General features: G+C 39.6%; 6 protein-coding genes and 1 pseudogene across 7 annotated transcripts; 3 read left to right on the top strand and 4 right to left on the bottom strand.

The window, feature by feature from the left end:
* Nucleotides 1-4,982, top strand: LOC137742272 (uncharacterized protein C57A7.06-like). The gene is made up of 11 exons (XM_068482096.1): nt 1-468; nt 750-876; nt 1,059-1,528; nt 1,903-2,124; nt 2,258-2,590; nt 2,733-3,104; nt 3,194-3,274; nt 3,358-3,441; nt 3,529-3,912; nt 4,098-4,229; nt 4,444-4,982. The coding sequence occupies exons 1-11, from the start codon at nt 145-147 to the stop codon at nt 4,621-4,623; spliced, it is 2,709 nt and encodes a 902-aa protein (XP_068338197.1). The 5' UTR covers nt 1-144; the 3' UTR covers nt 4,624-4,982.
* Nucleotides 4,983-5,623: 641 nt separating this feature from the next.
* Nucleotides 5,624-9,217, top strand: LOC137741779 (gamma-tubulin complex component 4 homolog; annotated as a pseudogene).
* A 246-nt stretch (nt 9,218-9,463) lies between these two features.
* Nucleotides 9,464-11,904, bottom strand: LOC137743546 (O-methyltransferase 1, chloroplastic-like). Of its 2 annotated transcripts, none has more exons than XM_068483463.1 (7): nt 11,574-11,904; nt 11,243-11,394; nt 10,753-10,873; nt 10,331-10,455; nt 10,103-10,231; nt 9,846-10,010; nt 9,464-9,738 (listed from the first exon to the last, which is right to left on the bottom strand). In XM_068483463.1, exons 1-7 carry the CDS (start codon nt 11,767-11,769, stop codon nt 9,718-9,720), a joined length of 909 nt encoding a protein of 302 aa, XP_068339564.1. In that variant the 5' UTR covers nt 11,770-11,904; the 3' UTR covers nt 9,464-9,717. The 2 variants fall into 2 exon arrangements, with proteins under 2 accessions (XP_068339564.1, XP_068339563.1); XM_068483462.1 differs by having other exon boundaries at nt 9,464-9,714; nt 11,574-11,902.
* Nucleotides 11,905-13,482: 1,578 nt separating this feature from the next.
* On the top strand, nt 13,483-16,402 carry LOC137741867 (blue-light photoreceptor PHR2-like). Its single transcript, XM_068481572.1, has 4 exons — nt 13,483-14,607; nt 15,480-15,709; nt 15,808-15,897; nt 16,011-16,402. The coding sequence occupies exons 1-4, from the start codon at nt 13,621-13,623 to the stop codon at nt 16,084-16,086; spliced, it is 1,383 nt and encodes a 460-aa protein (XP_068337673.1). The 5' UTR covers nt 13,483-13,620; the 3' UTR covers nt 16,087-16,402.
* A 1,617-nt stretch (nt 16,403-18,019) lies between these two features.
* On the bottom strand, nt 18,020-19,992 carry LOC137741691 (pentatricopeptide repeat-containing protein At3g62890). The gene has a single exon (XM_068481394.1). It carries the CDS (start codon nt 19,949-19,951, stop codon nt 18,236-18,238), a length of 1,716 nt encoding a protein of 571 aa, XP_068337495.1. The 5' UTR covers nt 19,952-19,992; the 3' UTR covers nt 18,020-18,235.
* A 917-nt stretch (nt 19,993-20,909) lies between these two features.
* Nucleotides 20,910-22,176, bottom strand: LOC137741692 (large ribosomal subunit protein eL22z-like). Its single transcript, XM_068481395.1, has 2 exons — nt 21,845-22,176; nt 20,910-21,176 (listed from the first exon to the last, which is right to left on the bottom strand). Exons 1-2 carry the CDS (start codon nt 22,075-22,077, stop codon nt 21,032-21,034), a joined length of 378 nt encoding a protein of 125 aa, XP_068337496.1. The 5' UTR covers nt 22,078-22,176; the 3' UTR covers nt 20,910-21,031.
* Nucleotides 22,177-24,321: 2,145 nt separating this feature from the next.
* Nucleotides 24,322-25,254, bottom strand: LOC137741778 (uncharacterized). The gene is made up of 2 exons (XM_068481497.1): nt 25,075-25,254; nt 24,322-24,984 (listed from the first exon to the last, which is right to left on the bottom strand). Exons 1-2 carry the CDS (start codon nt 25,252-25,254, stop codon nt 24,322-24,324), a joined length of 843 nt encoding a protein of 280 aa, XP_068337598.1.
* Between the last annotated feature and the right edge of the window lie 1,015 nt (nt 25,255-26,269).

The following is a 26,269-nucleotide window of genomic DNA, read 5'->3' as shown; positions in this document are numbered from 1 at the left end:
TTTTTTATTTTTGTTTGTATTTTAATTAGAGGCAGAGTAATAGGTTTGCGCGGCCCTCACTGGTCACCGACTTACCGTCACTAACGCAAATAAGCTGCAAATTCGCCGCCCGAAACCGCGCCTTCCCTTCTTCACACATACGACATGGCGCAGACGAAGCGAAAATCCATAGACGGCGGCGGCGGCGGAGACAAGGCAAAGGGAAAGAGAGGCAAGCCCGGCGGCAAGAAGCAGAAGAAAGGCGCCGACGCAAGAGAGAGAAAAGGCCCTCGTTTGCCCAACGTTCTCCGAAAGGAGGTCGAACGCTTAAACCCTATCGAAGATGAAGATATTGATTCCGATGAGGCGGAGGTTTATGGCCGGGACTTTTACGAGTACGAAGAGGAGCTGCCTGAGGAGGAGAAAAGGAAGAACCGCCGATTCGACCCGGTCGAGAACCTCGAGTATCAGCTTCCTGATGAATTTGAGGTTCGCTACTATCGGATTACAATGTCTCTTTTCATGTATGTTTTTGTAATATTTTGCTTTGTAGTGATTGTTCTTAATTTGCATAGTAGCATGAATTTGTGCTATTTATTCTTGAATTTCTGTTATCAATACTAACCATATTTATCGTAGGACGAAATGTGTTCTTCGACGATGAGAATATATCTTACTTTGCAGAGCTTGTTCTTATGTTGTATAATAGCATGAATTTGAGCTCGGTTTTCTTGAATTTCTGTCATTGATACTATCTGTATTGATTGTAGGATGAAAATGTGTCATCTGAGGATGATGACAATGACATGGGGGAGGCTGGAGAGGGTGGGGGTGAGGGTGATGATGATGATGATGATGATGGAAGGCAAGGAAACACACGAATCCCGGCTTTTGAAGGTAAGACAATGCTTATACTTTAGAGCCAAATTTACTTTGTGTTTATCTTTAGAACTAAATTGATGCAATTTCGAAGATGGGATTTGTTTAAAATCACTGATTATGCGTTCAGAGTTAACTGTCCATGACTTGAGGATATTTGTTAATGACTTGACTGCCTGTGAATATAATGTCTTTGTCAGGGAAGAAGAAGAGGAATACCAATGTTGTTGTATCAGAGGCATATCCCGAGTCTGAGTATAACCCTACACGTGATACTTTGGATGGAGAAGGGCCTGTTAGCATTGAAGACCTTCTGAACCCTCTCCATGGAAAATCTGGTTATAGCAAACTGAGAAAGAGAATACATCATCTTGAAAAGAAATCCGTTCCTACTCCAGCTCCACTTCCAAAAGCAGATCAAGAGAAATTGGAGAGGATGGCAGCATATGAAAAATCAACGGAAGAACTACGAAAGTGGGAACCAATCATTAAGAGGAACAGGGAGGCGCCTACCATATATTTTGATGATGATATGGATTTACGATCTTCAACGACATCTGATTTCAAACCTAGAACTGAATTTGAAAAGAAAATTGCGTCATTAGTTTATGATGACCAGGTTAAAGATGCTCACCTAAAAGACGGTTCAAGGCTTCTTGAATTAAATAAGGTATGTATCTCACAGGCTAGTACACTTAATGAATTTATTGTCTTATAAGATAATTTTCGGAACCTTAGTGTCATCTGTTGCTAATTCATCTGGCAAATGTCGACGTGACACTAAAAGTTCTTTGAGATGATTGAAATGAGATTGTGATAATTGATAAAACCTTCATGTTAACTTGATCGGTAACGAAGTTGCACCTTGTTCATCCTTGATTATTACAACGATCGTTGTTACTTTACTTTTTCAGCCTTTTGTATCCGCTGTTTGGTTGTCAATAATCTCTCATGTTTCTGTGCCTATTTATTCTTTTTGGTCTTTTTCTGTCTATATTGAAAATAAACTACTTTATCATTTTCTTGTTCTTGTTTGCTTCCCAGGTATCCGCTGAAGACGAAAGAGACCGCCATAATCGAATGGCCAAAATGCGCAGCCTTCTCTTTCGTCATGAAATGAAGTCAAAACACATAAAAAAGATCAAATCCAAAACTTATCATCGTTTGTTGAAGAAAGATAGATTGAAAGCAACATCTGCACAAAGTCAAATGGATCCAGACGCTGCTAAAGAACTTGCAATGAAGCAAGAGTATGAACGAGCAAAGGTGATTGCTTTTTCCCCGTGTATAGGTTGTAGATTATTTGTATTGTTTAATGAATTACTTCCTCAAGAAACATTCTTGATTATAGAAGCAACAAGACATGGTTAACTTTTTGGCCCTTGTCAACTTGATCCAGGAAAGAATGACTCTGAGGCACAAAGGTAGCTCCAAGTGGACAAAGCGCATCAAAGAGCGTGGTATAGATGTCCAAGATGAAGGTACTCGGGCTGCTATAGCTGAACAGCAGCACCTGCATGCTCAGCTGACAAGAAAAATGAATTCTATGAAAGACGGTAGTAGCAGCAGCAGTGATGACAGTAGTGACGAGGATGATATAGATGTATATTCACCTGGTTCAGACCATGCTAGGGCAGCGAAGCTGTTAGAAAAAGCAAAGGAGAAGACACGTAATGTGCTGATAGATGATGCTGAAGTGCCTAACTCAGGAGTGCTTTCATTACCTTTTATGGTAAAGCTTTGGTTTTTCTTGCTAGTTTCGAAATATTAAAAGATCTAGTAGCAATGTACAACTACCACAGAACAAAGGGGCTGTTAGTCAGTTGCTTTTATATTTGTAAGTTAAATTTTCTTCCTGGTTTGTTTTGGCATAGGTGCGTGGATTGAAAAAAAAGAATGAGGCAGCTGCTGAAGAAGCTAAACTTGCTCTTCAAGAGTATGAATCATGGTCAAACCCATTGGAGGATTCAAGTGGGGCAGATAATCTGAAAGTGGGCCCTCCAAGTGGTAGAATGGTCTTCAATGGATCTAAAAATAAGGCTCCAGAATCAAGTAATAAGACCAAAGCAGACAATAAAATGAGATCAGATAATTATTATGCTAATAGTGATAGTGAAGATGACTTGGAGCCTGAAGAAAATGTTGATGTTGAGAAAGACAGAAGTAGTGATTTGTACAAGGATGTCAACATTAGTGCTGCGCTACTTCATGAAGATTCTCAAAATCACAACGATTCTCTTTTCAAGGTAAAGCGGTTTCTTCATTTTTCCTGTACTTCTTGAACACCTCTCTTTTGATCCATGAGCATGAAATTTTCTATTTCGTGGTGTTACAGAACTTCGGTGATATTGTTCAAGCCCCAGGTCTGAAGACAACACATGAGATTTCTATTTTTGCTTCAGGCTCGTGGAAAAAGGTTAGTTTTTGTTTTTCATTGATGAATATGCCCCTGTCCCCCTCTCTTTTTGGTAATTACTGGTATTTGTGTGATGTGTGCAGATAAAAAGTGGCAATAGTGTGGATGCAAATGGTAGAAAGTCTATTCGTCCCCTGGAATCAGTTGAGCGGAATCAAAATTTGCAAGTATGATTTCTTTACATAGAAAATTTGGATTTTCTACATTTATGGTTGATTGCCCTGCTTAACTCTTTAAACATGTTTCCATTACAGGAACGTGTGGAGGATTTGGATGAGGATAGTGATGCAAATAGCGAGGGGCAGATGGTAGATGGATTTCTTACTTCAGATCCAAAAGATGAATACCGCCTTCCTTCTCAAGCTGAGCTAATTCGTCAAGCCTTTGCAGCGGATGATGTAGAGGATGAATTTGAGAAGGAGAAACAGGAAGTTCTGAATGAGGAAAACCCTGAACCCGAAAAGCCGACTTTACTCCCTGGCTGGGGTCAGTGGACTCATGTACAGAAAAAGAAAGGCTTACCTTCTTGGATGCAAAAAGAACACGAAGATGCCAAGAAGAAGAGAGAAGAAACCCTTAAAAAGAGGAAGGATGCACATCTTAAACGTGTTATTATCTCGGAAAAGTTGGATAAAAAGGTTATGCGTTTTTCCTAGTAGCATTCACTTTTCATTAAATTGGTGATATCCCATACAAATTAATGTTTGAATTCACATGGAAACATTGAATGATAGGAATTAGTAGACAGAGCAGTGGTTAATGGTCAAGTGTCTGGGATTCTGCTTGTATTTGGTGCTTAACTGGTCCTTTGTGTTTGAATCAGGCGGAGAAACTTTTTACAAAAACATTACCTTACCCTTTCACATCCAAAGAAGTTTTTGAACAGAGCATTCGCATGCCCCTGGGTCCTGAATTCAACCCTGCAAGTGCTGTTGGAGCTCTTAATCGGCCTGAAGTAAGTGCCTTGTTACAATTCTACCAGAGATTGACTATTATTGTAGTGAATTATTACTCTTTTACATCTATTACTTTGCCATACGGATATGCTTGAGTTTGCATCCATTGATGAATTCTTCAATACCACATTTGATCCGTCTTTTGTTTCCCTAAGCCGGATGTTGGATGCTATGGCGCTTCTCATTCCTCACCTTAAATGCAATTGTGTGCAGGTGATGAAGAGACCCGGTGTAATTATAAGACCGGTCGAGTTTGAGGAGGTGAATCCTCAAGGAAAAGTAGAGGATCACAAACAGAGTGGAAAGAAACAGAAAAAGAAGAATAAGAGTAACAAGAGTAAAAGCGGTAGCGACAAAATTGTGACAAAGGTGAAGACTAAGCTCAAGAGTTGATTAATGCAAAACTGTTTTCGGCTAATTTTTTTCCAGTTCCATTCTTTCCATGGCGTAAGCGTCATCAATTTTCTACGTTTTGGAAGATGAACGAGTGAGAAGAGAAGACAGATCGAGCTGGATACTTAATCTATACGTGCTGGTTGAAATTCAATTGCCATAATTTTTGCATCTTTTATTCTTTTCTCCTCCTCCTGTGTTGCATGCAGTAGTTTGGTAGAAACTGTATCAGCTATATATTAAAGCTATTTGACTTTTTAGGAAAACCTAATTTGAATTTTACTGCTGTAGTATACATGCTGTGCTATTGTATTTGTGTTTTCATTTTTCATAAGTTCTTGGAACTAAATTTACTGAAGAGGATGTCTTTTTTCTTCTTATTTTAACTGACTTGTTCTTGTTCAAGTTAAAACACGTTTTTAGGACGTTTGGAAGTGTTTTTAAATTGACTGAAAGTGCTTTTAGAGAAACTATTTTTGAGTTTCAAAAGCTCGAGTAGGAAGCATTTCAAGTACTTTTTAGATGCACTTGTGTTTTTACAAAGGGTTAGTTTTGAAAAAACGTTTTTATCAAAAGAACTTTCAGTCATTTTAAGAGCATTTTCAAATCATAGCTTGCTAAACCTGTTGGAGCGGGGTGCCCTACTGACTCAAGTGTTGCTGAAAGAGGAAATAATGAATTCGCCACTTCACTTATCCTTTGTCATATAACAATCGTTTAACTCTTAACATATTTTTAACTTCTCGTGTACGTCTTTTATTAATTCATTTTTCTTGAATTCAAATTTCAAGTAAACGGTTAGTTAGAGAAGTGTGTTTCCGGTGCCACGCCAAGTTTAAATCGTAGAAAATATTACTTGTGCAAATATAAATTTAAAAGAAGTATAGTTAAATTCCGAATAAAAAAATCCGCTTAAAATGCTTGAAAGTCCAAAAGCCCACCCCGGTCTTTTTGAAGTAAAGTACGGCCGGTTCCCAAAAGGCCGCCAAACTACCGCGCCGAACGGCGCCGTTTTATGCGTCTCCATCTTCCCGCTGCACAGCGTTTGAGTCCAACCAATCTCTCGATTCGAATTCACAGAGGAAGAAGAAGCAACAATGCTGCACGAGTTGCTCCTTGCGCCGCTGGGCTACACCGGCGATCTGGCAATCGACGGCAGAGAGCACTCCAAGTCCACACCCATCATTTTCTGCTTCTCTTTCTACAGGGCTCTCATAGAGAAGATCATCACATTAGGGTTTTACTACAGGGAGCTTGACCGCTTCTCCGTCCGGTGCCGGAATTTAAGCTGGATTAGGTCTGCAAACGCGAGTCCTGCGCCTCCGAAAACGAAAAGCCCAGCGTTTATCGGAGGGCCATTGCCAATGGTTGTGGATATACTGTCTCTGTATTCCGGCCTCGGTGCTCCACATTGAGCAGAAACTGTTGGCGGACTCCGTCCCGATTTTGGCCACCGTAACTCAAGGCCTCAACAAGGTTGAATTTTTGAATTTGTATGGTGCTGCATTGTTAGTTGATGATAATTATTGTTTGAGTTTAGGTGGGTTTTTGCTAGTTTTTTGTGCTTTTGCCCCCGCTGTATGAGCTCGTTCTGGAGATTGAGCGCGATGACATTCGAGGTGGTCAGCTTCTTAACCTTTTACACAAAAGATGCCATTGTGGAGTTCCTGAGTTGCAAACGTGCATTCAAAGGTTATGCCTCATTGAGAATAACTGTCAGTAACTGTTTGTTATGTTTTAGTGGCGGGATGGATTGTTAGCTGATTAGTTTCGGATACGTTTATTTCTGTGTGTTGGTAGCATAGGCTTCTTTGGCATGCACATCAGGCCATGTATAACCAGCTTGCGGCGTGGGTGGTTTATGGCATTTTTCAAGACCAGCATGGAGAGTTTTTCATTAGGAGGTAGAGACTGGAGATACTCCTTTACTAAGAACTTAGCTTTGTCCCTTTTTGTGGGACTTCCACACCTTGTCTTTCCTATTTTGTTACATTTTTTAGTAACACGCAACTGGAAACAGATTGGTTGTATCACGTTTCAGGCAGGAAGATAAGGATGTAGGGCAGGGTTCATCTGATCCGGACATATCTGAAAAGTTGGCATGGATGTCAACGGATGATACATCTTTAACAGATTGGCACTTGGGATTTCATATTTATTTGGTATGGCTGACCTGGTTTACTGCATATATACAATATGTATGCAGGGAAGAACAGATGTTTTATTCCTATTCCCCCTTTAGCAAGGACTTTTGTTAGCACTGCCTCAAAAAGAAATGAAGTTTGGAACTTTGATACTTACACGTTGCATTGTCTTACCTTTTCTTTTTGTAGGATATGCTGCCCGAGTATATCCATATGCGTGCTGCAGAATCAATTTTATTTTCTGGAAAGGCTATCAGGGTTCTTCGCAATCCGAGTCATGCCTTTCGGCTCCAGGACATTGTGTATCCTCAACAGGTGCCTAGAGGCTCTCAGAAAGTTCAAGTATTTTCAGGAAAATCTCCTTTCCTCAAAGACCCTTTTGTGGATAAAGAATTGATTGGAGAAGAATTGCTTCCACAGTATGAGGCTGGTAAGGTTGAAACTATGCTTCTGGAACTAAAGGTTTTCTTTTAACACTACTATCACTTTGTATTCTTGCTAACTCTATCATGTCACCGCTTATGTGAAAGATGGTGTATAAGATGTATCTCGACAATCTTTATATCTGTGTCCTTATGTAAGCGATATCTCTTACTACAAACTTCAATTATGCGTAAATTTATTTGTTCATTATGTGCAGGAATCATCTGAGTCTCACAAAAGATCTTTTGAATGTGCTGTCGATTCAATTAGGGCTGTTGCTGCCAGTCATCTTTGGCAGGTGCTGAATGTGAACAATTTGGTCCCACCATGTTCTATAACAAAAAATTTGATGTGTTCCTTCAATTTCTGCAGCTTGTGGTTGTACACGCTGACTTAAATGGCCATGTGAAGGCACTAAAAGACTATTTTCTTTTAGCAAAATGAGATTTCTTTCAGGTAAAGATGGAATATATCTAAAGACTGCTGACTTCTATGTTTTAAGCACAGAAAGTCCAAATTTTGTTGTGGTTGGGGTGATGGTGTATTCCTTCCCTGAACGTATAAATGAAACTGGAAAATGCTATTTCTCTTAATTCTTGTGAATACCTAGAGTGTTTCCTAATTAGACATGATTCATTATGCCAGTGCTTTCTTGAAGAGAGTCGCCAATTGATGCGCCTACCTCCTCGCCAGTCAACTGCGGACGCTGACCTTATGGTCCCATTTCAGCTGGTAAGATTATTTTGAAATTGTGAGGGATTAATTGCGTCAACATGGCTTATTTTTCTAGTGAATTCTAGTGGTTTGAATCAACTTATTTAGCTATACTTCCAATGCAGGCTGCAATTAAGACTATAAGTGAGGAAGACAAGTATTTCTCAAGAGTATCTTTAAGGTTAAAGTCCATATTTGATTGTTCCTAGCATCTAAATTACGTAAATTTCGACCACATAGCCATTTTCTTACCAGTCATTTCACTATGAGGTTTCATAAGAAGTGTTTATTCAGTTATCTGCCTATATCTGCTAGGATGCCTTCATTTGGAATGACAGTAAAATCCTCCCAAGGAGATTTACCGAAGGCAGATGGGAAATCAGGGCCAAGTGCTTCCTCAGAAATATCTCTTGACGGTTGGGATGGAATTGCTCTTGAATACTCTGTTGATTGGCCCTTACTGTTGCTCTTTACTCCAGAGGTGCTCTCTAAGTAAGACTCTACTCCTACTGCTACTTGTGGATGCCATTATTTCTTCCATATTTCCTTTAGTTTCAATAAAGTTGGGAAACAGTCCTTAAAATTTTGTAATGGTTTTCTATTCGCTGAGATATTTAATTATTATCTGAACTATTGAACTTCTTATATGCGCATGCATGATAACAGAAAATGTACTCCAGGTAATGCAGGGTCTTCCAGTATCTACTGCGGCTCAAGCGCTCACAAATGGAACTGGAGAAATCGTGGGCCTCTGTGATGCAACAAGATCACAAAGAATTTGCCAAGCATCAGAATGATCATGAAAAGTGTTCAGTATTTCAGCAGCGAAGGCAGAGATCTAGACCAATGTGGCATATTAGAGAGCATATGGCTTTCTTGATTAGAAATCTTCAATTTTATATACAGGTTAGGGTTTATTTCATTTAACTTTCACTTCCGGATACTCATAATTGTCAGAGTTTCGTTGTGCATAAACTATGCAGAAGAAAAGCGCTCTGTACTTTCTCACTCTTATTATTCTTATCATACATGTTAACTGATGGAGAAAACCAAGCAGTATAGAACAGAATCGGCACATAACCTAAAGTACTTTCTATTTCAGGTGGATATGATAGAATCCCAATGGAACGCTTTGCAAGCTCATATCCAAGATTCTCATGACTTTACTGGACTTGTGGCGGTCCATCAGGAGTAAGTCGAATAAATGATTTCTTCTTTCTCTGTTTGATTTCCCAAGTCATACTATGTCCATGATTTATATTACAGTATAATGCTCATTGAATTCTGAACCTTCCTACAGGTATTTCTCTTAGCAGCTCTCAGTTAAGATTGAGAGTCCGAAGTCGAGTTTTGGTTGCATGCGGTTTTTTCAGTTTTCAGTTGTATACCTCAGAATCGTTGTATATAAATGTGTGAACAACTTGTTGGATAATGAATTTATCATGTTGTAAACAAGTTTGTAACCGGTTCAATTTGTGTATATTCCCCGAACTTCTTTTGTAGATGGAATTGAGGAATCAACTCCAGCTTCCATTGAGTACGTCATGTATAAGACTTCGTTTTACGCGTGTGACAAATAAATCAAGTTTATTAACATACAAAAAAAAATTATACAAGGCAAGAGAAAGATCAACCAAAATTTGAGTACAAATTATTTACAATGTAGCGTGGTTAAAGCAAGACCATAAAATAAGAAGCAAAATCTGTCATCTCAGGCCCGTAGCCCAAATACCTAGTTGTGTTAGAGCTCTTCGAAACCTTCCTCGTCCCCTTCTTCCTCGGTTCAAGAATTCCTTCCTCCAAGTTTCATCTGTCAACAATAAAATTTCAGCGTCTGACAGACAAATGGTACAGATTCTATTTAGTAACTTATGAGGAAATGCAGGGAAAAAACCTACAAAGTCCGAATATGAAGAGAGGACGAATTGAGTAGCATGTTACCTGATCATCAGAAAACCGCAGTTGTTCTGCAGAAAATAGTATATTCTTATACCTTCCCGGTGCTAATTCCTTGCCTAAACTCCTTGCAACTTCATCAAAACAAATCATGTCCACCCGAAACCCCTTGTTCATGAATAGTTTCTCCAACCATGTCCTTGCACTAGTCTGTCGACGAGAAAAGGAAACAGGTGATGTCTTTCTTTATTGACAGAGAAGCAATTGCGATATTGAGTCGCACTTGATATAATCAAACTGACCTTGGTCCCTATTTCAGTTTCTGCCAACCAAGCAGGTAATTCTCCCAAGAAAAAACATCCGTTCATCGCCAAACCACTTACAGTGAGCAAAATATCTTCAAAATTTGCTAATGTCATCAAAGGAAGCCCCTGCAATAACACAGCAACATGATTTTCCTACTTACCAAAACACTAACCATTACAGCTACACATGAGAATATAACTAACGAATGATTAGCGGATAGATACCTGCATGGCCCAAATGCTAGGTTGATTGTTGTTAAACCCTTTAGCACGCAGACTTTTCTGTATGTCGGAGGATTCCAAAGGAACATGAAGGTATAAGCAGCTTCTAGGAATCTTAGCCCCAACACCTGAGGGATTAAAGATAGCATTATAAGAACTTTCTGCATTGCCTACTTAATAAAAACAAGCTGATAATGCATAATAAAACAAATCCCAAAAAGTTTGAACTTACTGAGGATTTAGAATGGCACAAAATCTGTACCAACAAAATAATCGATTCCCACGATATGAGAGTAAATTCTTAAGATGTGCAATAACGAAAGAACTTGGGATAATGTCACAACAAAAATTCCCTACTTCAACTAGGCTGCAAATCTTTAACTACTCTTAATTGCGAATAGTTCATATTGTAAGTTTGCAATCACCTTGAAGCTTCTCAGCTGCTCTTTTGAACACCAGTTCCGGAGAAACATTGAATATAATGGTTGAAGTTGGCCAACTAAGCCTATATGGGCGGGTATCCATTCCATCGGTTAGCAAAACAACCTGCACTCCCAAGAAGAATACATTGAAACAAAGGAGTGATAAAGATCAAGTCCATGAAGTTTAACCGATCTCCACTTAAACAAAAAAAAGACAATCAAGGAGCCCTTCCTCCTTTCTACAAGATGCATTTCGACACATATGCAGAAATAACTCATCAAAATCACAAATGTCGAATTGTGATTGGAAGGCATTGTCAGGTAGGAATTGCTACTTCAAGAAAAGGCTTAACTACCTGCTTTAATCTATCAATATGGTTTAGATGCATTTCGACACATATGCAGAAATAACTCATCAAAAATACAAACGTCGAATTGTGATTGGCAGGCAGTGTCAGGTAGGAATTGCTACTTCAAGAAAAAGACTAACTACCTGCTTTAATCCATCGATATGGTTTACTGTTCGAAGCAACTTGTCGTCCATGAATTTAGTAGCAACGCAATAATGATGTGAGCATTGCATCATATCCATCTGAGCATTAGGAGGAACAAAGCAACCAGCATACGGATCAACAAACAGAGGCTCTGCACACGAAATTATTAATCAAAAACTTATAAATTTGACAAATTTAAATAAAAATTTCATCTTTCGAAATTCTGCGCGTCACTGAAACTCCACAACACGAATCATCCAACTGTTTGACGAAATGACCCAATGAAAAAACAAAATGGCAAATACGAAATTCTTTGGGATATGGGTTTACTTGGTCGATGGGTCTCCCGGAAACGAAGAGAAGCCGAATCAATGGCAGATTGAAGTAATGGGTCGTTTTCCTCGACGATTTTGGCTCGCAACTTCAACCCGCCATTTCTATCCCCCCTTCTTGAAGTGGTGTAGAGGACCGATCGGCGCAAGATAGCAGCAGCCGGGGCATGTGCAACGCCCGCTAAACAGTCCATACAATTCAGATTAGTCTTCAGCTGCAACGCCCTACAAAGCACGAAAGAATGGGAGCGACCATCGATCGAACGATGAGCTCAGTATTGAGTGGCAGTCGTAATCACCCCTCTTAGTCTGCGCATGAAGCGCGATGCGCGCCAACGACCAGACCTTCGGTCAGCAAACCCCAAAACGACACGGCGTTAACTGCCATATACGATTTTTGGGATAATTAGAGTATTGGTCCTTCAAGTTTGGCCGAATTACCAATCGAGAGGGATAAATGGTCATATGCCAAATATAACTCTTTGACAAAAAATCATCTCCAACCGAGGGATCATAGGCCAAACATAATTTATTATTTTAATTGAATTAATATAGTTATTTTAATTGAAGGGTCTAACGCTAGGTAGTCTTTGGCATTCAAATGGGCTGAGTCGGAGGGTTGGTAAAATGTCAAGCTTGACATTCTGGCGCTGGAGGGTTAGTTGGAAATGGCTAGCCCGCATGCCTGATTTGGGGGTTTTGGCCTGGTGGGGCCCACAAACCCTTTAGCCTAGTCCTCGGTTGGAGATAATTTTTGTGTCATTCCGAACTATTTTTAGCCCTATGACCCTTTGACCAGGTCAGTTGGAGATAGCCTTATAGTCTTTTTGATAATTCCGTTGGAACTTTCATCGCTTATTGTTTCTTTGAAACCTCTTATTGTTGAGCCCAAAATAATGTATGGGTGTGAGCGAGCACTTCGAAAAAAAAAAAAAATGATGCATCCTGACACTTTGGGACTCTTGATCCAGAATCCCAAATCTTGTGTGGATCGATCAATGAATCCATTTTTTCACTCTATAAACATGGATTAAGTACAAACATTTACAAACAACTCAACAAATGGTAAATTAATTTAACTAAATTGTATATAATAGCCTTTGAAGTGGTGAAAAACGTTTCAAAAGACTAAATTCAATAAGCTACGACAATGGTGTTTTATAAATATTCCGATTGAGTATATATTTGTATAGTTGAACGTTAAGTTAGTGTAGATCGATTTTTTAACTCTACAAACACGCATTAAGGGCGAATAGTTATAAATGATTTGACATATGAACAACAGTATGTAAAACACAAGTTTTTAAATGTAATTTTCAGCAAACGAAACATAAGTTTCTAAATATCTTTCCTGTCAATCCTCAGTAAAAAAGTAGAAACCTACAAAAGAATGATAAATCTAAAAACCCCCTTCCAACTAAAGATTTTTCAATGCGGTCGGCACACGAGGTGGTACATCATGTGTCACTATACAAATGATTAGATATATGTATTAAAAAGTTAATAAATTAAAAAATAAAATTTATCACCATTTACATAAAAACACTTAGTGTACCATTCGTGTTCCCGTCATAATAAAAAATCTCCCCTCTCCAACCATTGATGGCTGCTTGAAGTTGAAAAGTTAGAAAGATTTTTCAGTGTAACCGGTACATGGAATGATATATCACGTGTTATTATACAAATAGTGAAAAATGTGCATTACAAAGTTAATAACTTAAAAGTTAAAATTTTTCATAACTTATATAAAAATAGTATATTCCGTAAAAATTTCTCGAAAAGTTAGTACAAATATTACAAAATGTTCGGTGAAGGCGAATGCGAACCATGAATTTGATGTAACTTTTGACCAAACCGCCTTTAAAAATCACACAATGCCACCCACCGCGAACAAACACACAATCGGACAAATCTAGAGAGAGAAAGAGAAGAGTGACTGAGAGACTGAGAGGAGTCTGAGAGAGCAAAGCAGAGGCAGCCATTAGCTTATCTTCTACCTCCTTCAATCTCCAGCTCTCAATCTCTCCATCAAAACCCTTGAAAAAATGGACACCAATCGCCAAATCCCAGAAAACCCAGAATCCAAATCGCCTGAGGAACAAAACCCACTTGCCATTGTGCCTTCCGCCGCCGGGCTTCCTCCCTTCGCCACCGCCTCGCTCTCACTTTCTCTCTCTACAATTCTCCCCACCCACTTCTTCCAACAACCCAAGGTTTCCACCTTGTTTTCTTCCCAGCCCACCAAGGTCAAGGTCCCCACGCAGGCCTCGTCCCTGGCCCACCTCTCTCTCTCCACCACCGCCAATGTAACTCCGCCCAAGCTCTCCTTCAAGTCCACCATTGCCGCGAACCCCCTGCAGAGCCCTCTCTCTGTGGGTCCGCGCCGCCCCCTCGACCCCTCCAATGGGGCCGCAATCCGTCGAGCTTCCATCGTCTGGTTCCGAAACGATTTACGCGTCCACGACAACGAGTGCCTCAACTCGGCTAACAACGAGTCCGTATCGGTCTTGCCCGTCTACTGTTTCGATCCGAGGGACTACGGAAAATCCTCTTCTGGGTTCGATAAGACCGGCCCGTACCGGGCGACGTTCTTGGTCGAATCGGTGGCGGACCTCCGGAAGAATCTCCAGGCGAGAGGGTCTGATCTGGTAGTCAGAATCGGGAAGCCCGAGACTGTTTTGGTGGAGCTGGCGAAGGCGATAGGCGCCGACGCCATTTATGCGCACAGAGAGGTTTCGCGCGACGAAGTTAAGGAGGAGGAGAAGATCGAGGCGGCAATGAAGGAGGAGAATGTGGAGGTTAAGTACTTTTGGGGAAGCACTCTGTACCACGCAGAGGATTTGCCGTTTAAGTTGGAGGATATGCCGACGAAATACGGCGATTTCAGAGAGAAGGTGAAGGGATTGGAGGTGAGGAAGACGATTGAAGCTTTGGATCAGATGAAGGGTCTGCCTTCTCGCGGCGACGTGGAGCCCGGTGATGTTCCAACATTGATGGATTTGGGGCTTAATCCGTCTGCTACTACGTCTCAGGTATGTGTTTTCGGTTTCGGATCTTTTGTATGAATTTATGTTTAAGTTGATCATTTAGTTTTCGTGAAATGTGATTAGAGATAGTTGTGTTTGACAATTTATGATGTCAGTGATTGTGAACTGAGTGAAAATGAGCAACCTTTCGCAGTGGGACAGTGGAAATGATGAACAAGTTTGGTATGAAAAGATTGAGCCTGAGTTGTTTCTAGCAAACGGTTGAACGAGGGATTGATTGAGAAATGAGTGTGAAAAGAGTAGTATCGAACAAACCTGTCATAGTTCGATAATCCTTCTCCTTTTCGAGCAAATATGTCATAGTTTTAACTTTTAAGCATGAGTTTGAGATTTTTAGTTTAGAATCCTTAGATATGATTATGTTTTGAGAGTGTACGATGTCGAGGTTGCAAATTAATTAGAAATGAGCAATCTTTCGCAGCAGGACAATGGCAGTGATGAACAATTTTATGGAACTATAAAGCCTTTCGTGGGATCTTAGTATGGAAAGATTAAGCTAGAATTATTTCTAGCAATCCTTGTACAAGGGAACGAATAAAAAAGGAAAATTTTCGGTTTTAGGCCTGAAAAGAGTAGTATCGATCAAATTTGTCAAAAACTTATTCATCTTTTTCGGCTCTTGCTTCTTCTGTAAATTTGTATAGCTTGAGCCTTGAACGGTTGTGAATGGGACAGTTGTAACTTTTTTTAGCTAGCAGTTCGATCTTTGTCCATAGCTTGTCAGCTCAAAACAGTTTCAAAGAACAAACATATTGCCATTTATTGGAAACTTTTAGTTTCGGATTTCATTATTTCTAATAGAGTTATTTGACATGTCCCTAAAGAAAGTGACAATATTTTCATCCATTGTCTTGTAGGATGGAAGGCCTGCTGCCATTGCTTCCATGGTGGGAGGGGAGACTGAAGCCCTAGAAAGGCTCAAAAAGTATGCTGCTGAGTGCCAAGCACAGCCACCCAAGGCGAGCAAAGATGGAAAGCATGATAGCATCTGTGGTGCCAACTTTTCGTGCAAAGTCTCTCCATGGTTGGTCTTGGGATGCCTCTCTCCTCGCAGTATGTTTGATGAGCTAAAGAGAACTTCTAGCAGGTGTGCGAATGCCTCTCTTTTGAATAATGGTATAGTTTCTAAAATTTATATTCGATATTTACTCTACTCACTACTAAATGAAATTTTACGATTGATAGAACTATATCTGCTTCCTCAAACCGCAATGATGACGGTGGCAGTGGAATGAACTGGTTGATGTTTGAGTTACTTTGGAGGGATTTCTTCAGGTAAATAGACTGACCATGAAAGCTCAAATCACATGAAAACTATTATTTCATCTTGTCTTCCATATCTTCAAAGCTACCGTCACCTGATTGGCTCTTACACATTCTGTATGCAGATTTGTCACTTGCAGTTCCACAAAGAAACAGCTCAACGCTGCTCCAGCCACTGCATGTACGGGTGCCTTTGCTTAAGAAGAACTTAAAATTGGACGACGAAATGGTGAGATATGGTGTATTTTCATCTCGTTGTAAGTTTCCAAGATGTAGCAGTTAGATTTTGTAATAGGGTTCGTGTGAAAGAGTTATTCCTTGTTGAAACTTGGTTTTCATTACCAAATAAGATGGTTGAGAATGTGAAGATTTGCCTCCCTCATTCTTCATATGTTGTCTTGGGAATAACAGATATTCTCTACTTGTGCTTTTGTACTCATCGACCAATGTCGGTCGGCACCTGTAAAACTCAAAGCCTCGTTCGATAATTATTTCGTTTTTAGTTATTGATTTTTAACTCTTGTGCTTGAGATATAAGGAAGGTTTAATGAGGAAAATGGAGGGACGTAGAAGAGTGGTGCGGAAGGGGAAGAATATAAAGAGAATGAATGAAGAGAAAAGGAAACCCAACATTGGCGTTTTTTCACAAAAGCTGTATGTCACGATTTTAATCGGTCTTTAAAAAATCTACAAAAATTATTAGAGAAAAGTGTAGCAATTGCTTCTCAATTTTAATTGAATTGGGTAATGATCTCTCAACTAAAAATTTATGACTATTGATCTCTTAACTCATCAAAATGATGCAGCTATGATCATTTTGTCAACTCTGTAAGAACTACCGTTCAAATGAGTCACGTGTCCCAAACGTGATGCAGAATCAAAGGACAAGTATAGAAAACAAATGAGAAACTTGCAACAACGGTCTCTCAACTTTAATCCGAATGTAGCAATAGTCCTGCCATCATATCTCATTCTGATTGTTCTGACTTGATCGACGAAAATGACTATAAGTGCATGTTTTAATGAGTTAAATGATCAATAATCACGAACTTTCAGTACACCACTGGGAGAATAGTTATTTAGACAAGATGAGATTATATGAACCAATTCATCCCAACATTTAGTCGAAAAGCGAAATCAATGGTATGTATGAAATTCAAACGTGGGACTACTTTGGAATAATTGGAAGATGAAAATATGGAAAGGAGGTTTGACAAGAATCATATCCGGTGGAATGGACAGACAGGACAACTAGTAGTTAGGCGTAATCCGTATGGATTGACATCTCGGGGGACGTCACAGACTAGACATTTATCTTATTTAATGGACATTAGAAATGATTCAAACCGGTTTTCATTTATCTTATCTTGATCACAATCTAGAGTCAGCAAGCCTAGGTCACTCATTATATGCTGATAAAGATACCATGACAACATGTATTTTGTTATAATATTTTGAAAGGCGAAGGTGTTTTGTAAATAGTTTTGCCTAGGCGATAGCCTACTTAAAATTCATCCGACAAGCATACCAAGCAATAAAATATTTGGTTATTATTATTATTTCTCTAATTCATATCATAAAGTCGAAATAGATTAAAGACGTTGCAAACTTGCTATCTCTGCATTATTTTTTACCTTCCACATACTCCTGACAACTTTTGTCCGTTTGATCAAATAAATTAAAAATGATCAAATGATAAAAAATAAAAATAAATAAAACATGTGTAGATAACACCCACGTAAAATTAGCATAAGTTTTATAAAAACTCTGCTCAAAACAACGTCTTTTGGGTTTGGGCTGTACCTTTTTTTTTCTAAATTCAAACGCCCAGGTCGCTTAAACGCCTGGGGCTATAAGCGTAGGCGCCCGAGACGATAGCCTAGGTGTTTAGGCTATTCTATAGACCACTTCCACTGGGAGAGGCATATCATAGCCCTGCCCAAAAACCGCCTTGGCTAATCTTAAAACTAGTCTTTTAAACCACTGATATGTGATGAGCTCAATCCCATACTTAATGAAAATAATAATAGTAGCTAAATAAATAATTGTCATACAAAATCGGAGCGTTAGTTAGGTAATGACTGATAACCTTTTTATCAAAACAAATGCCCAAGTGCTCTCCCCTGTCAAGCTGTCTGTGTCCTAGTAGTAATCCGACTCCGAGCGTCCAGGAAAACTCAGTACAATCCTTGCGAGCCGAGGCAAGCAGGAAGAAGTCGATCGTCAGCACTCTGTGTCGGGTTTTCCATTGATCCTTCAGCTTTATCCTCGTATCACCATGCCCTCATACAGCCCTCCCCTCAAAGCTTTCTTCGCCTCTTTATGTCCATTGCAGCACACTTTTGTCTCTTTACCAATAGTCTTTACAAGAGCATAGTCCTTCCCTGAAATGGTGAAACCGGCTGCAATCTCTGATCACGATTTCCCGACCAAACTCCTCAGAAATCATTTTCATGGCATCATGACAATCACGGCATATCCTCAGGTTTTTAACAATTCGAATTGGTGTGCCTGGACTTGTCTTCAAAAAGCAGAATGCAATTGCCAATTTTTCGCTGTGGTATGCCAAAGCCAACTCCTTTCCTTCCTCATCTAGTTCAAGTAACACCTCACTTGTATTTCCCACAAAGCCTTTCATTCTCAACCTATTCATAATCTCGTCAAGCATCATGTATATCTCTCGAGTTTCTGGATGCGAATCATCACACGCGAAAAACTCATGAAGAACACCTCCTACCTCAACCAAACTACAACCGGGGACTTTCTTGACCTCTTTTACCTCCATGAGATCTCTCACACGCCTTACTTCACTCCATTTACCCATCTTTGCGTACACATTTGACAAAAGTACATATGCACCACTATTCGTGGGATCCAACTGAATTAGATTCTTCAGTGCAATCTCACTCGTTTCGATGTCCCTATGCATCCTAGAGCCACTCAGCAGAGCCCCCCATACAAGTACATCAGGCTCCATTGGCATGGACTGCACCATCTTCAGTGCCTCTCGAACGAGACCAGCTCTTCCATACAGGTCAACAATACAACCAAAGTGCTGAATCAAAGGCTTAATACCAAACTCCTCATCCATCCTCCTAAAGTACTCCTTCCCTTCACTCACCAAACCTCCATGTACACAAGCACAAAGAACACCCACAAACGTCACAGCATTAGGCCTCATGCCGAGCTTTATCATTTCAGAAAATAATTCGAGGCATTCCGTAGCATGACCATGCATGGCCAGTCCCGAAATCATTGAACTCCATGCCATCACATCCTTGTAAGGACCCATACTATCAAAAACAAATTTTGCTTTCACAATACTTCCGCATTTGGCATACATGTCCACCAACGCAGTTCCTAAGACAACATCAATTTGCATTCCTGATTTGTCAATATAAGCATGAACCCATTTTCCATGCTCAAGCGCACCCAACCGTCCGCAAGCCAATAGCACACTCGACATGGTAAACTCATTAGGTCTCACGCCACCAGCATCCACCTTTTGCATCTCACGAAACAAGGCAAGTGCCTCCTTATAGGCGCCACACACGACGTACCCATTTATCATACAGCTCCAAGAGATCACATTTCTCTCAGGCATTTTATCGAACACCTCTCTTGCATCACCAATCAATCCCGCTTTCGAATAGGCATTCATAATCGAATTCCAAGACGGTAAGTCTGGTTGCGTAATTTCATCAAACACTTGACGGGCAAGCGTCAAACTCCCACAGGACGAGTACATATGTATGAGAGAAGTGCGGACAAACGGGTCGTGAGTGAACCCGAAGAGAAAAACTTGGGCGTGGATTTGTTTTCCGGGTCGGATGTGAGGGAGGGAATGGCAGGACTGGAGGAGGAAAGGGAAGGTGCGGTCGTCGGGTTCGACTCCGTGTAAGCGCATGCGGAGGAAGACGGAGAGTGGGGAAGGATGGGATGGGACTGTGGATTGGACATGGGCTCGGATAAGGGTGTTCCAAACGAAGGATTCGGGGGTTGGATGGGAAAGATGGAGGGTTGGGTGCGTGGAGGATATCACCTTTGTCTTTGTGCAGGCTCGCATTTCTGGCGCTGCATAGCGGGAAACAATTCAAACGGAAACAATTCAAACCGCTTTAGGGGTTGGCATTCCTCTCTCTCTCTCTTTTTTTTTTTTTTTTTTTTTTTTTTTTTTTTGAGTTTTAACGAAACACACCTGCTAGCATTCATTTTTAACGAAAAACCATGATTTTATCCTTTTTTTAGTACTATTCATTACACCTTTATTTGTAATTTTTAATTAAAACTAAAGGTTTTTTTGGATTTTTCATTAGTTTTTCTTTTTTAATTTTATTTTTTTTTTTATACCCAAGCTGAAATTAAATTAACTTACCGACCTATGCCGGTTTCGAGTACATGTATCTTTTTGTTGAAGGTTGTTCAAGCTTTTTCTAAGAATATGACATAGGTTAGTTCAGCACCGTGACGCCTGGTACTAAGTGAAATTCAAACTTTGATGCATAAAATAAAGCACATTGATCAACTAACTAGGCTAATGGGTTACTTAAATACCATGGCGCCTGGTACTAAGTGAAATTCAGACGTCAACTCGGCTAAGCTCAATTGTATGAAGGGTAATTCTTTAAAGATTTTGATCTTATTTATTGACATGATCGGTTATTTAGAGTATATAATGATGCTTCAGAGTTTCCGTTTTGGGTTTTAAGTATCGAAATATTTGATGCTAAAAACCTAATTTTGTGGAATTAATAAATCCATAGAGATTAAGAACCTAAAGTCTAAGGCTCTCGATTAGCTTTAACTCCTCGCATTCTCTAACGCATCCCTTCTTCTCCGATGCAGGCCTGCAACTCGGAACTAAATTTCCGGAGATTAACAAGTATCGATGGCACAGTTGCCTTCGCATGTGCAAAGAGGAAAGGGACGGTGAAGTTCAACGAAGGTGAAAATTTTCGAGGAAATACGTACTGCACCAGGCACATAGATAACATAATAACCAGATTCAAAGTTCCAGCCCGATGTCTCAAAAGAAGCTTAATTTCATAGGAGGTATCAATCACGAAAAAAGCTGAAACAGAAGTTGATAGTTAAGACAGATTAACTAAGCTCAACCGGTAATGCCACAAAACAGGAGACAAAGCTTTTAGTCTTCCTCCTCACCCTCGTTCTCGGCAATGTTGAAGTATCTCAATTCATAAACATTGCGGTCCTTGTTGGATGCAATCACGCGAAGCCAATCCCTCACGTTGTGCTTCTTCAAGTACTTCTTCGTCAAGTACTTAAGATACCTGAGATACAAGTGATACAGAGGTTCGACACAAACGAAAACAGAAGACAATTACTGCTCAACAATCGACATAAATATCCATTTTTTTTAAATGAAACCATTACTCGTCAAGATTTAAGAATTTCACACGCTTTGTGCTGAACTTCAACTAACATTCATAAAAATGCAACTATAACTCCGAGTTATGAAGACAATAAACGACTGAAAACTATGCGTAAAGCACCCGGAATCAAAGATTTCCAAAGATGGAAACACGCGTACCATAATAGCATGTAATCCTTACACACATTCGAAGTGATATGACGATTATAAGTTATACACAAAGCATGACAAATGAAAGATAACCAGCCGAACAACAGCAATACCACATTATCAAGTTTCTAATTGTAATTAATACTAATTAAACTGCAAAATCCTACTTAATCAAAGGAGCTCAGCTGCAAATTTAAATTCATGGAATTTACAATAATCCAAATATTTGAGCCATGGTAAAGGTTAAAACTTTCAATTTATATAATAATCAACACCCTATGAGAAGCATATAAAATGCAAGAATATGAGGTTTAAATCATTGGGTTTTAGTCAAAATTCAGATCTGCAAATGGGTATAAAGCAAAATGGTATGTGCAGATAAATAAATAAATAAAAGTGGAAAGTGTGTGTTGGTACCTTTTGGAGAAGTTGGAGTCGGAGGTGACGGTTATCTTGTTCTTCTCACGAGAGACGGTGACGGAGTCGCCGAGAGCACCGGCCTTGCCGCCGACCTTGATGCGCTCCTGGAGGAACTTCTCCAGTGAGGCGATGTCCATGATCTTATCCTCCACCGGCTTCGCGCAGTCTATCACGAATGAAGCTCCCTTCTTCTTCCCTCCCTTCGTCCCTGCTGCCGCCCCACGACTCATCTTCGCCTCTCTCTCTCTCCCCCTCACTCTCTCTCTCTGTGCACACTTCCGCGTGTGTGTGGGAGCTGCATCTGTTAGCTCTCGGTAGAAAAAAAGAGTGCTAGGGTTTTGGATTCGCGGGTTCTTATTTTATCTTTCAGGTACGGGCCCAAAGGCCCAGCATAAAGCTAACTGCAAACACGTCTAAGCCTGCCTAACCCAACCCACTCATTTCTAAACCGAATGAGACTAACTAGTCTCATTTGGATGTGTTTTTAAAATGACTGAAAATACTTTTAAAGAAAATATTTTTAGATTTCAAAAGCACTTTAAGTGTTTCCTGGAAGAAACACATAATTGGTGCTTCTTGCAGAAAACACTTTAAATGCTTTTCCACGATTTACTTATATTTTTACTAAGGATTGGTTCCAAAAACATTTTCATCAAAAATGTTTTGAGTCATTTAAAAGTACATCCAAACGAGAAGGATTGAGATTTTGAAATTGTATCAATTTATTTCTTTTAAAATTTGGACTGTTTGTTGTTTTATAACTTGTTGACAAGGCATTTGTGGGACTTGTTAGTACGCTAATCTTCAAGCCAAACTTGTACCACAACGTTTCATATTTCTAAATCGCACAAATCGAACTCATTCCTGCTAATAATCACAGAGCTCCAAATTATCCTAAACAATATTGATGTCTTTCAAATTGCAAGTGTGGCTTTTCATTGTCCCAAACAAAATCTATAAATTGATTTGATTTCATAACTTCAAGTACAATTTCAGAAAAGATAAAATCCCAAGCTCTATTCTGGCAACCACCCAACTCAAAGGAATGAATTATCTGTACTTTTCTAGACGTCATGGTGACAACATATATTAATAATACTACACTATGCATTTTTAATTTTATTTGACACGTGTTTTAAATTTTTCACGTAACATCGCATGATTGAGTTGAAATATCGTCTTATTGACATCCACTTTTAAATGTTTAATGATGCAAGTCATTTATAAAATAAAATGAATTAGCTCACGTAGTCGTTTTAGTGGATCATTTCTCGTTCCACGTTTCGTTTCTTGTCGGATTGCTAACGAATTTACCATCCACGATGTTGTTTCGGTACCTGAGTAACTGAATTTGATTGGGTAAAGTGGGAGCGGAACTGAGAGATAGAGGGAGAGTCGTACGACGTCGTGCCCTGCTCCTCCGTCACTGTCAATTCTATCCTCCGCATCGAAACGGTAATCCCAACCACTTTCGAACCCGAACCAATCTACTCCAATTGTTATTTCTCCTAATTCCTTCCTTCTAAAATCTGTTAACCCTAAAAATTACAAAGCCTACGTGGCGCGCAGGCCGAGTAACTAATAAGCTAACTACGTCCCTTGGTTGATTCGGGGCGTGCCAACTCGTCAGCCAAGCTTGGCCAAGGAGTAAAATTTGTTGAATTTCTTGAATATGCTAAACACCTCAGACTTGTTTCGTAAGAAATAGACCCAACACATTCGAGTGCAATCATCTATAAAGGTGAGAAAATACCCATTTCCTGCCTTAGTTGTAGTTTGCATAGGCCCACAGATATCTGAATGAATAAGCTCTAGAGGAAGAGAAGCTCTCCATGATGTTTCCTTTGGGAATGCATCTCTGCAATGCTTCCCAAAAACACATAATTCACATATCTCATCTATCATCTCGAGTTCAGGCAATCCCAACACCATATCATGTTCTTTGAGTTGTTTCAGACTACCAAGGTTCAAATGTCCTAGCCTCCTATGCCAGATTGTAGAAAACTGACATACACTAGCCTTTAGAGCAATCTGCATCTTAGGTTGAAGTTTCAAGGGAAAGCTTTTGTTTCCTCTCATTGGTATTTTGGCTACTAAGTTCGACATAGAGCTATTATCATATATTGTAGCAGTAGTAACACCAAACACCAGAAAATAACCATGTTCCATCATCTGCCCTACACTGAGCAAGTTTTCTTGTAAACCTAGAACTAACATCACTTCCTTGATATATCTTTTCCCTATTTTGGTTTCAACTACCAAATTTCCTTTTCTTGTGACTTCAATAAGCTAACCAGTGCCCATTTCAACATTAGCAGTCATAGTTCTATCAATGTCAACCAACAAATCCTCCATTCCAGTCATATGGTTGCTACATCCACTGTCTACATACCATATGTCTTCACATTTCTTCACCATGGCATTATTGCAAACATAAAACATTGTAGGAGTGTCATTGACTTGATTTACAAAGTTCACATGTTGGTTAGCTTTCGCCTTCTTTCCACATCAATCTTTTGCAATATGTCCCAACTTATGACAATTGTGGCACCTAGGCTTATCCTTGAACCAACATTCACCAAAATGCAGTTTATCACAGTGTATACAAAGATTCTTAGCTCCTTCAGAGGTACCTGCAGCTTTTCTAGCTTGATTTGCAGGTTTATTATCCCCTTTCTTCCATTTTGACTTCCAATTATTCTGTGGTTTGAACCTTGATTCCCATTGTACTTATTTTGTTTTGGAGCAATATTGAGACTAACAAATGCCTTCTCATTGTGAATCTCATTATGTCTATCAATTCTTTGTTCATACCCCTTTAGGATAGCAACAACATCTTGAACATCAACAAAATCTAGATCTTTAGTATTCTTAATTACAGAAGCAATACTATCATATGATCTAGGTAAGCTTATCAGCAACTTTTGAACAACTCTCTGATTGCTAATATCTTCACCATAACTCCTCATTTGACTAAGCAAATCAAATAGCTTAACTAGATATGCAGAGAAAGCTTCATTTTCACCCATTCTAGTATATTCAAAATCACGGCGTAAGCCTTGGAGTTTCACAGCTTTTACCTGTTTATCTCCCACAAATTCTTGCTTCAGAACATTCCAAACTACGTGTGCAGTCTCCTGAATAGCGTTTCTCGGAAATATCTAATCGGAAACCGCCCCTTGGATGATTCTAAGTGCCTTTGCATCTTTGATTATGTTCTCCCTCACCAGCTTACTCTCAGCTTTAGTGAGTTTTTCATCCTTCTTCGCCGGAGTAGCGAAACCCTTCTCGACATTATCCCAGAGTTCATGAGATCGAAATATGGTATTCTTCCGAATCTGCCAAAAATCAAAGTTGTCTCCATTGAATACCGGTGCTCGAAGATCAGCACCACTTGACCTAGCCATATGAGACTCGATTCAAGATCATTGAGATTTCTTTTCTGAATTTTCCTTCAGCAACAAAGCTCGACAATCAGTTCAAGTTCTTCACTGCACTCTTCACAGATTCACGCCCAGTTGTAGATGATGCAACCTGGAAGAAAAAGAATGCAAGATGCAGACTCACTCACCAAATCGAAAACATATTGGAAACTCCTCGTTTGCTTCTCGTCACCATAAACAGCCATCGGTTCTTTCCTCAACGCCTACATTATCGCCACCTTCCCGCATTTAGCACTAAAACGAAGAACTCATCGTTTCAACAAAAGATAATTCGATATACAAGCAATTTACCTGAGCAACAAAGTTGTTAACAACGCGGCCATCATCTATGCACATTCTCGGCCCGTAAGTGTTAAAAATCCTAGCAATCCTTACCTACAACAACATCCGAAATTTCAAACAGAAAACATTACATCTAAGATTTAAGCAAAAAAAAAACAATTCGTGACGTTTATAGACTCCGCTGTATAGAGCGATTGATGTGATTGATAAATGTGATATATGTAACGTTACTGCAACATTCACATTACATTTATTTTGCATACCTAAATGTGATCGGTAAGTGTGATAAGGGTAAATGTTCGCACAACACCAGCTCTTTTGTGGTAGTCCAAGGATGAACAGCTAGCTACCTAGAACCTAAAAAGGCGCAAAACAGAAGGGTGAGTAGGCAAAAACAAAGCGTTTGAAAACGTATTTATCTTTATGAACATAATAACCCCTCTTCGTAAAACCCGTATAGTTTCCAAAAATACTACTACGTAGGTATGAAAACCAATGCACAATAGCAGCGAAAACTGAAGTATGCCATGTCATAATATCTCAGCAATAATAAATGTAAGCCAGGAGTGAAACCAATATAAAATAGTATGCCAGTCGGAGTCACCTAACGTAACCTGTACGACTGGACCTGTATCTCATCAATCTAGGCTAGAACACGAGTCGGAGTCACCTAGTGTGACTTGTACGACAATCTGGG

Source organism: Pyrus communis, chromosome 8 (genome assembly GCF_963583255.1).
Source record: "Pyrus communis chromosome 8, drPyrComm1.1, whole genome shotgun sequence".
Classification (NCBI taxonomy): Eukaryota; Viridiplantae; Streptophyta; class Magnoliopsida; order Rosales; family Rosaceae; genus Pyrus; species Pyrus communis.
Note: the sequence above shows the minus strand (reverse complement) of the source record. Positions and strands in the feature narration are given on the sequence as shown.

Bases quoted from the DNA above. Each gene is read 5' to 3' on its own strand.
- LOC137741692 (XM_068481395.1), bottom strand. From the start codon at position 22,077: ATGAGTCGTGGGGCGGCAGCAGGGACGAAGGGAGGGAAGAAGAAGGGA. The intron at 21,177-21,844 runs GTACCAACACAC...CTTGTATCTCAG, and splicing joins GACTCCAACTTCTCCAAAAG to GTATCTTAAGTACTTGACGA.
- LOC137743546 (XM_068483462.1), bottom strand. From the start codon at position 11,769: ATGGACTGTTTAGCGGGCGTTGCACATGCCCCGGCTGCTGCTATCTTG. The intron at 10,232-10,330 runs GTATCTATCCGC...GTGTTATTGCAG, and splicing joins CTAGCATTTGGGCCATGCAG to GGGCTTCCTTTGATGACATT. The intron at 9,715-9,845 runs GTAACATGCTAC...TATTGTTGACAG, and splicing joins TGCGGTTTTCTGATGATCAG to ATGAAACTTGGAGGAAGGAA.
- LOC137741867 (XM_068481572.1), top strand. From the start codon at position 13,621: ATGGACACCAATCGCCAAATCCCAGAAAACCCAGAATCCAAATCGCCT. The intron at 14,608-15,479 runs GTATGTGTTTTC...ATTGTCTTGTAG, and splicing joins CGTCTGCTACTACGTCTCAG to GATGGAAGGCCTGCTGCCAT. The intron at 15,898-16,010 runs GTAAATAGACTG...TTCTGTATGCAG, and splicing joins CTTTGGAGGGATTTCTTCAG to ATTTGTCACTTGCAGTTCCA.
- LOC137741778 (XM_068481497.1), bottom strand. From the start codon at position 25,254: ATGGCTAGGTCAAGTGGTGCTGATCTTCGAGCACCGGTATTCAATGGA. The intron at 24,985-25,074 runs GTGAGGGAGAAC...AACGCTATTCAG, and splicing joins CTAAAGCTGAGAGTAAGCTG to GAGACTGCACACGTAGTTTG.
- LOC137741691 (XM_068481394.1), bottom strand. From the start codon at position 19,951: ATGCGAGCCTGCACAAAGACAAAGGTGATATCCTCCACGCACCCAACC.
- LOC137742272 (XM_068482096.1), top strand. From the start codon at position 145: ATGGCGCAGACGAAGCGAAAATCCATAGACGGCGGCGGCGGCGGAGAC. The intron at 877-1,058 runs GTAAGACAATGC...TGTCTTTGTCAG, and splicing joins ACGAATCCCGGCTTTTGAAG to GGAAGAAGAAGAGGAATACC. The intron at 3,442-3,528 runs GTATGATTTCTT...TTTCCATTACAG, and splicing joins AGCGGAATCAAAATTTGCAA to GAACGTGTGGAGGATTTGGA.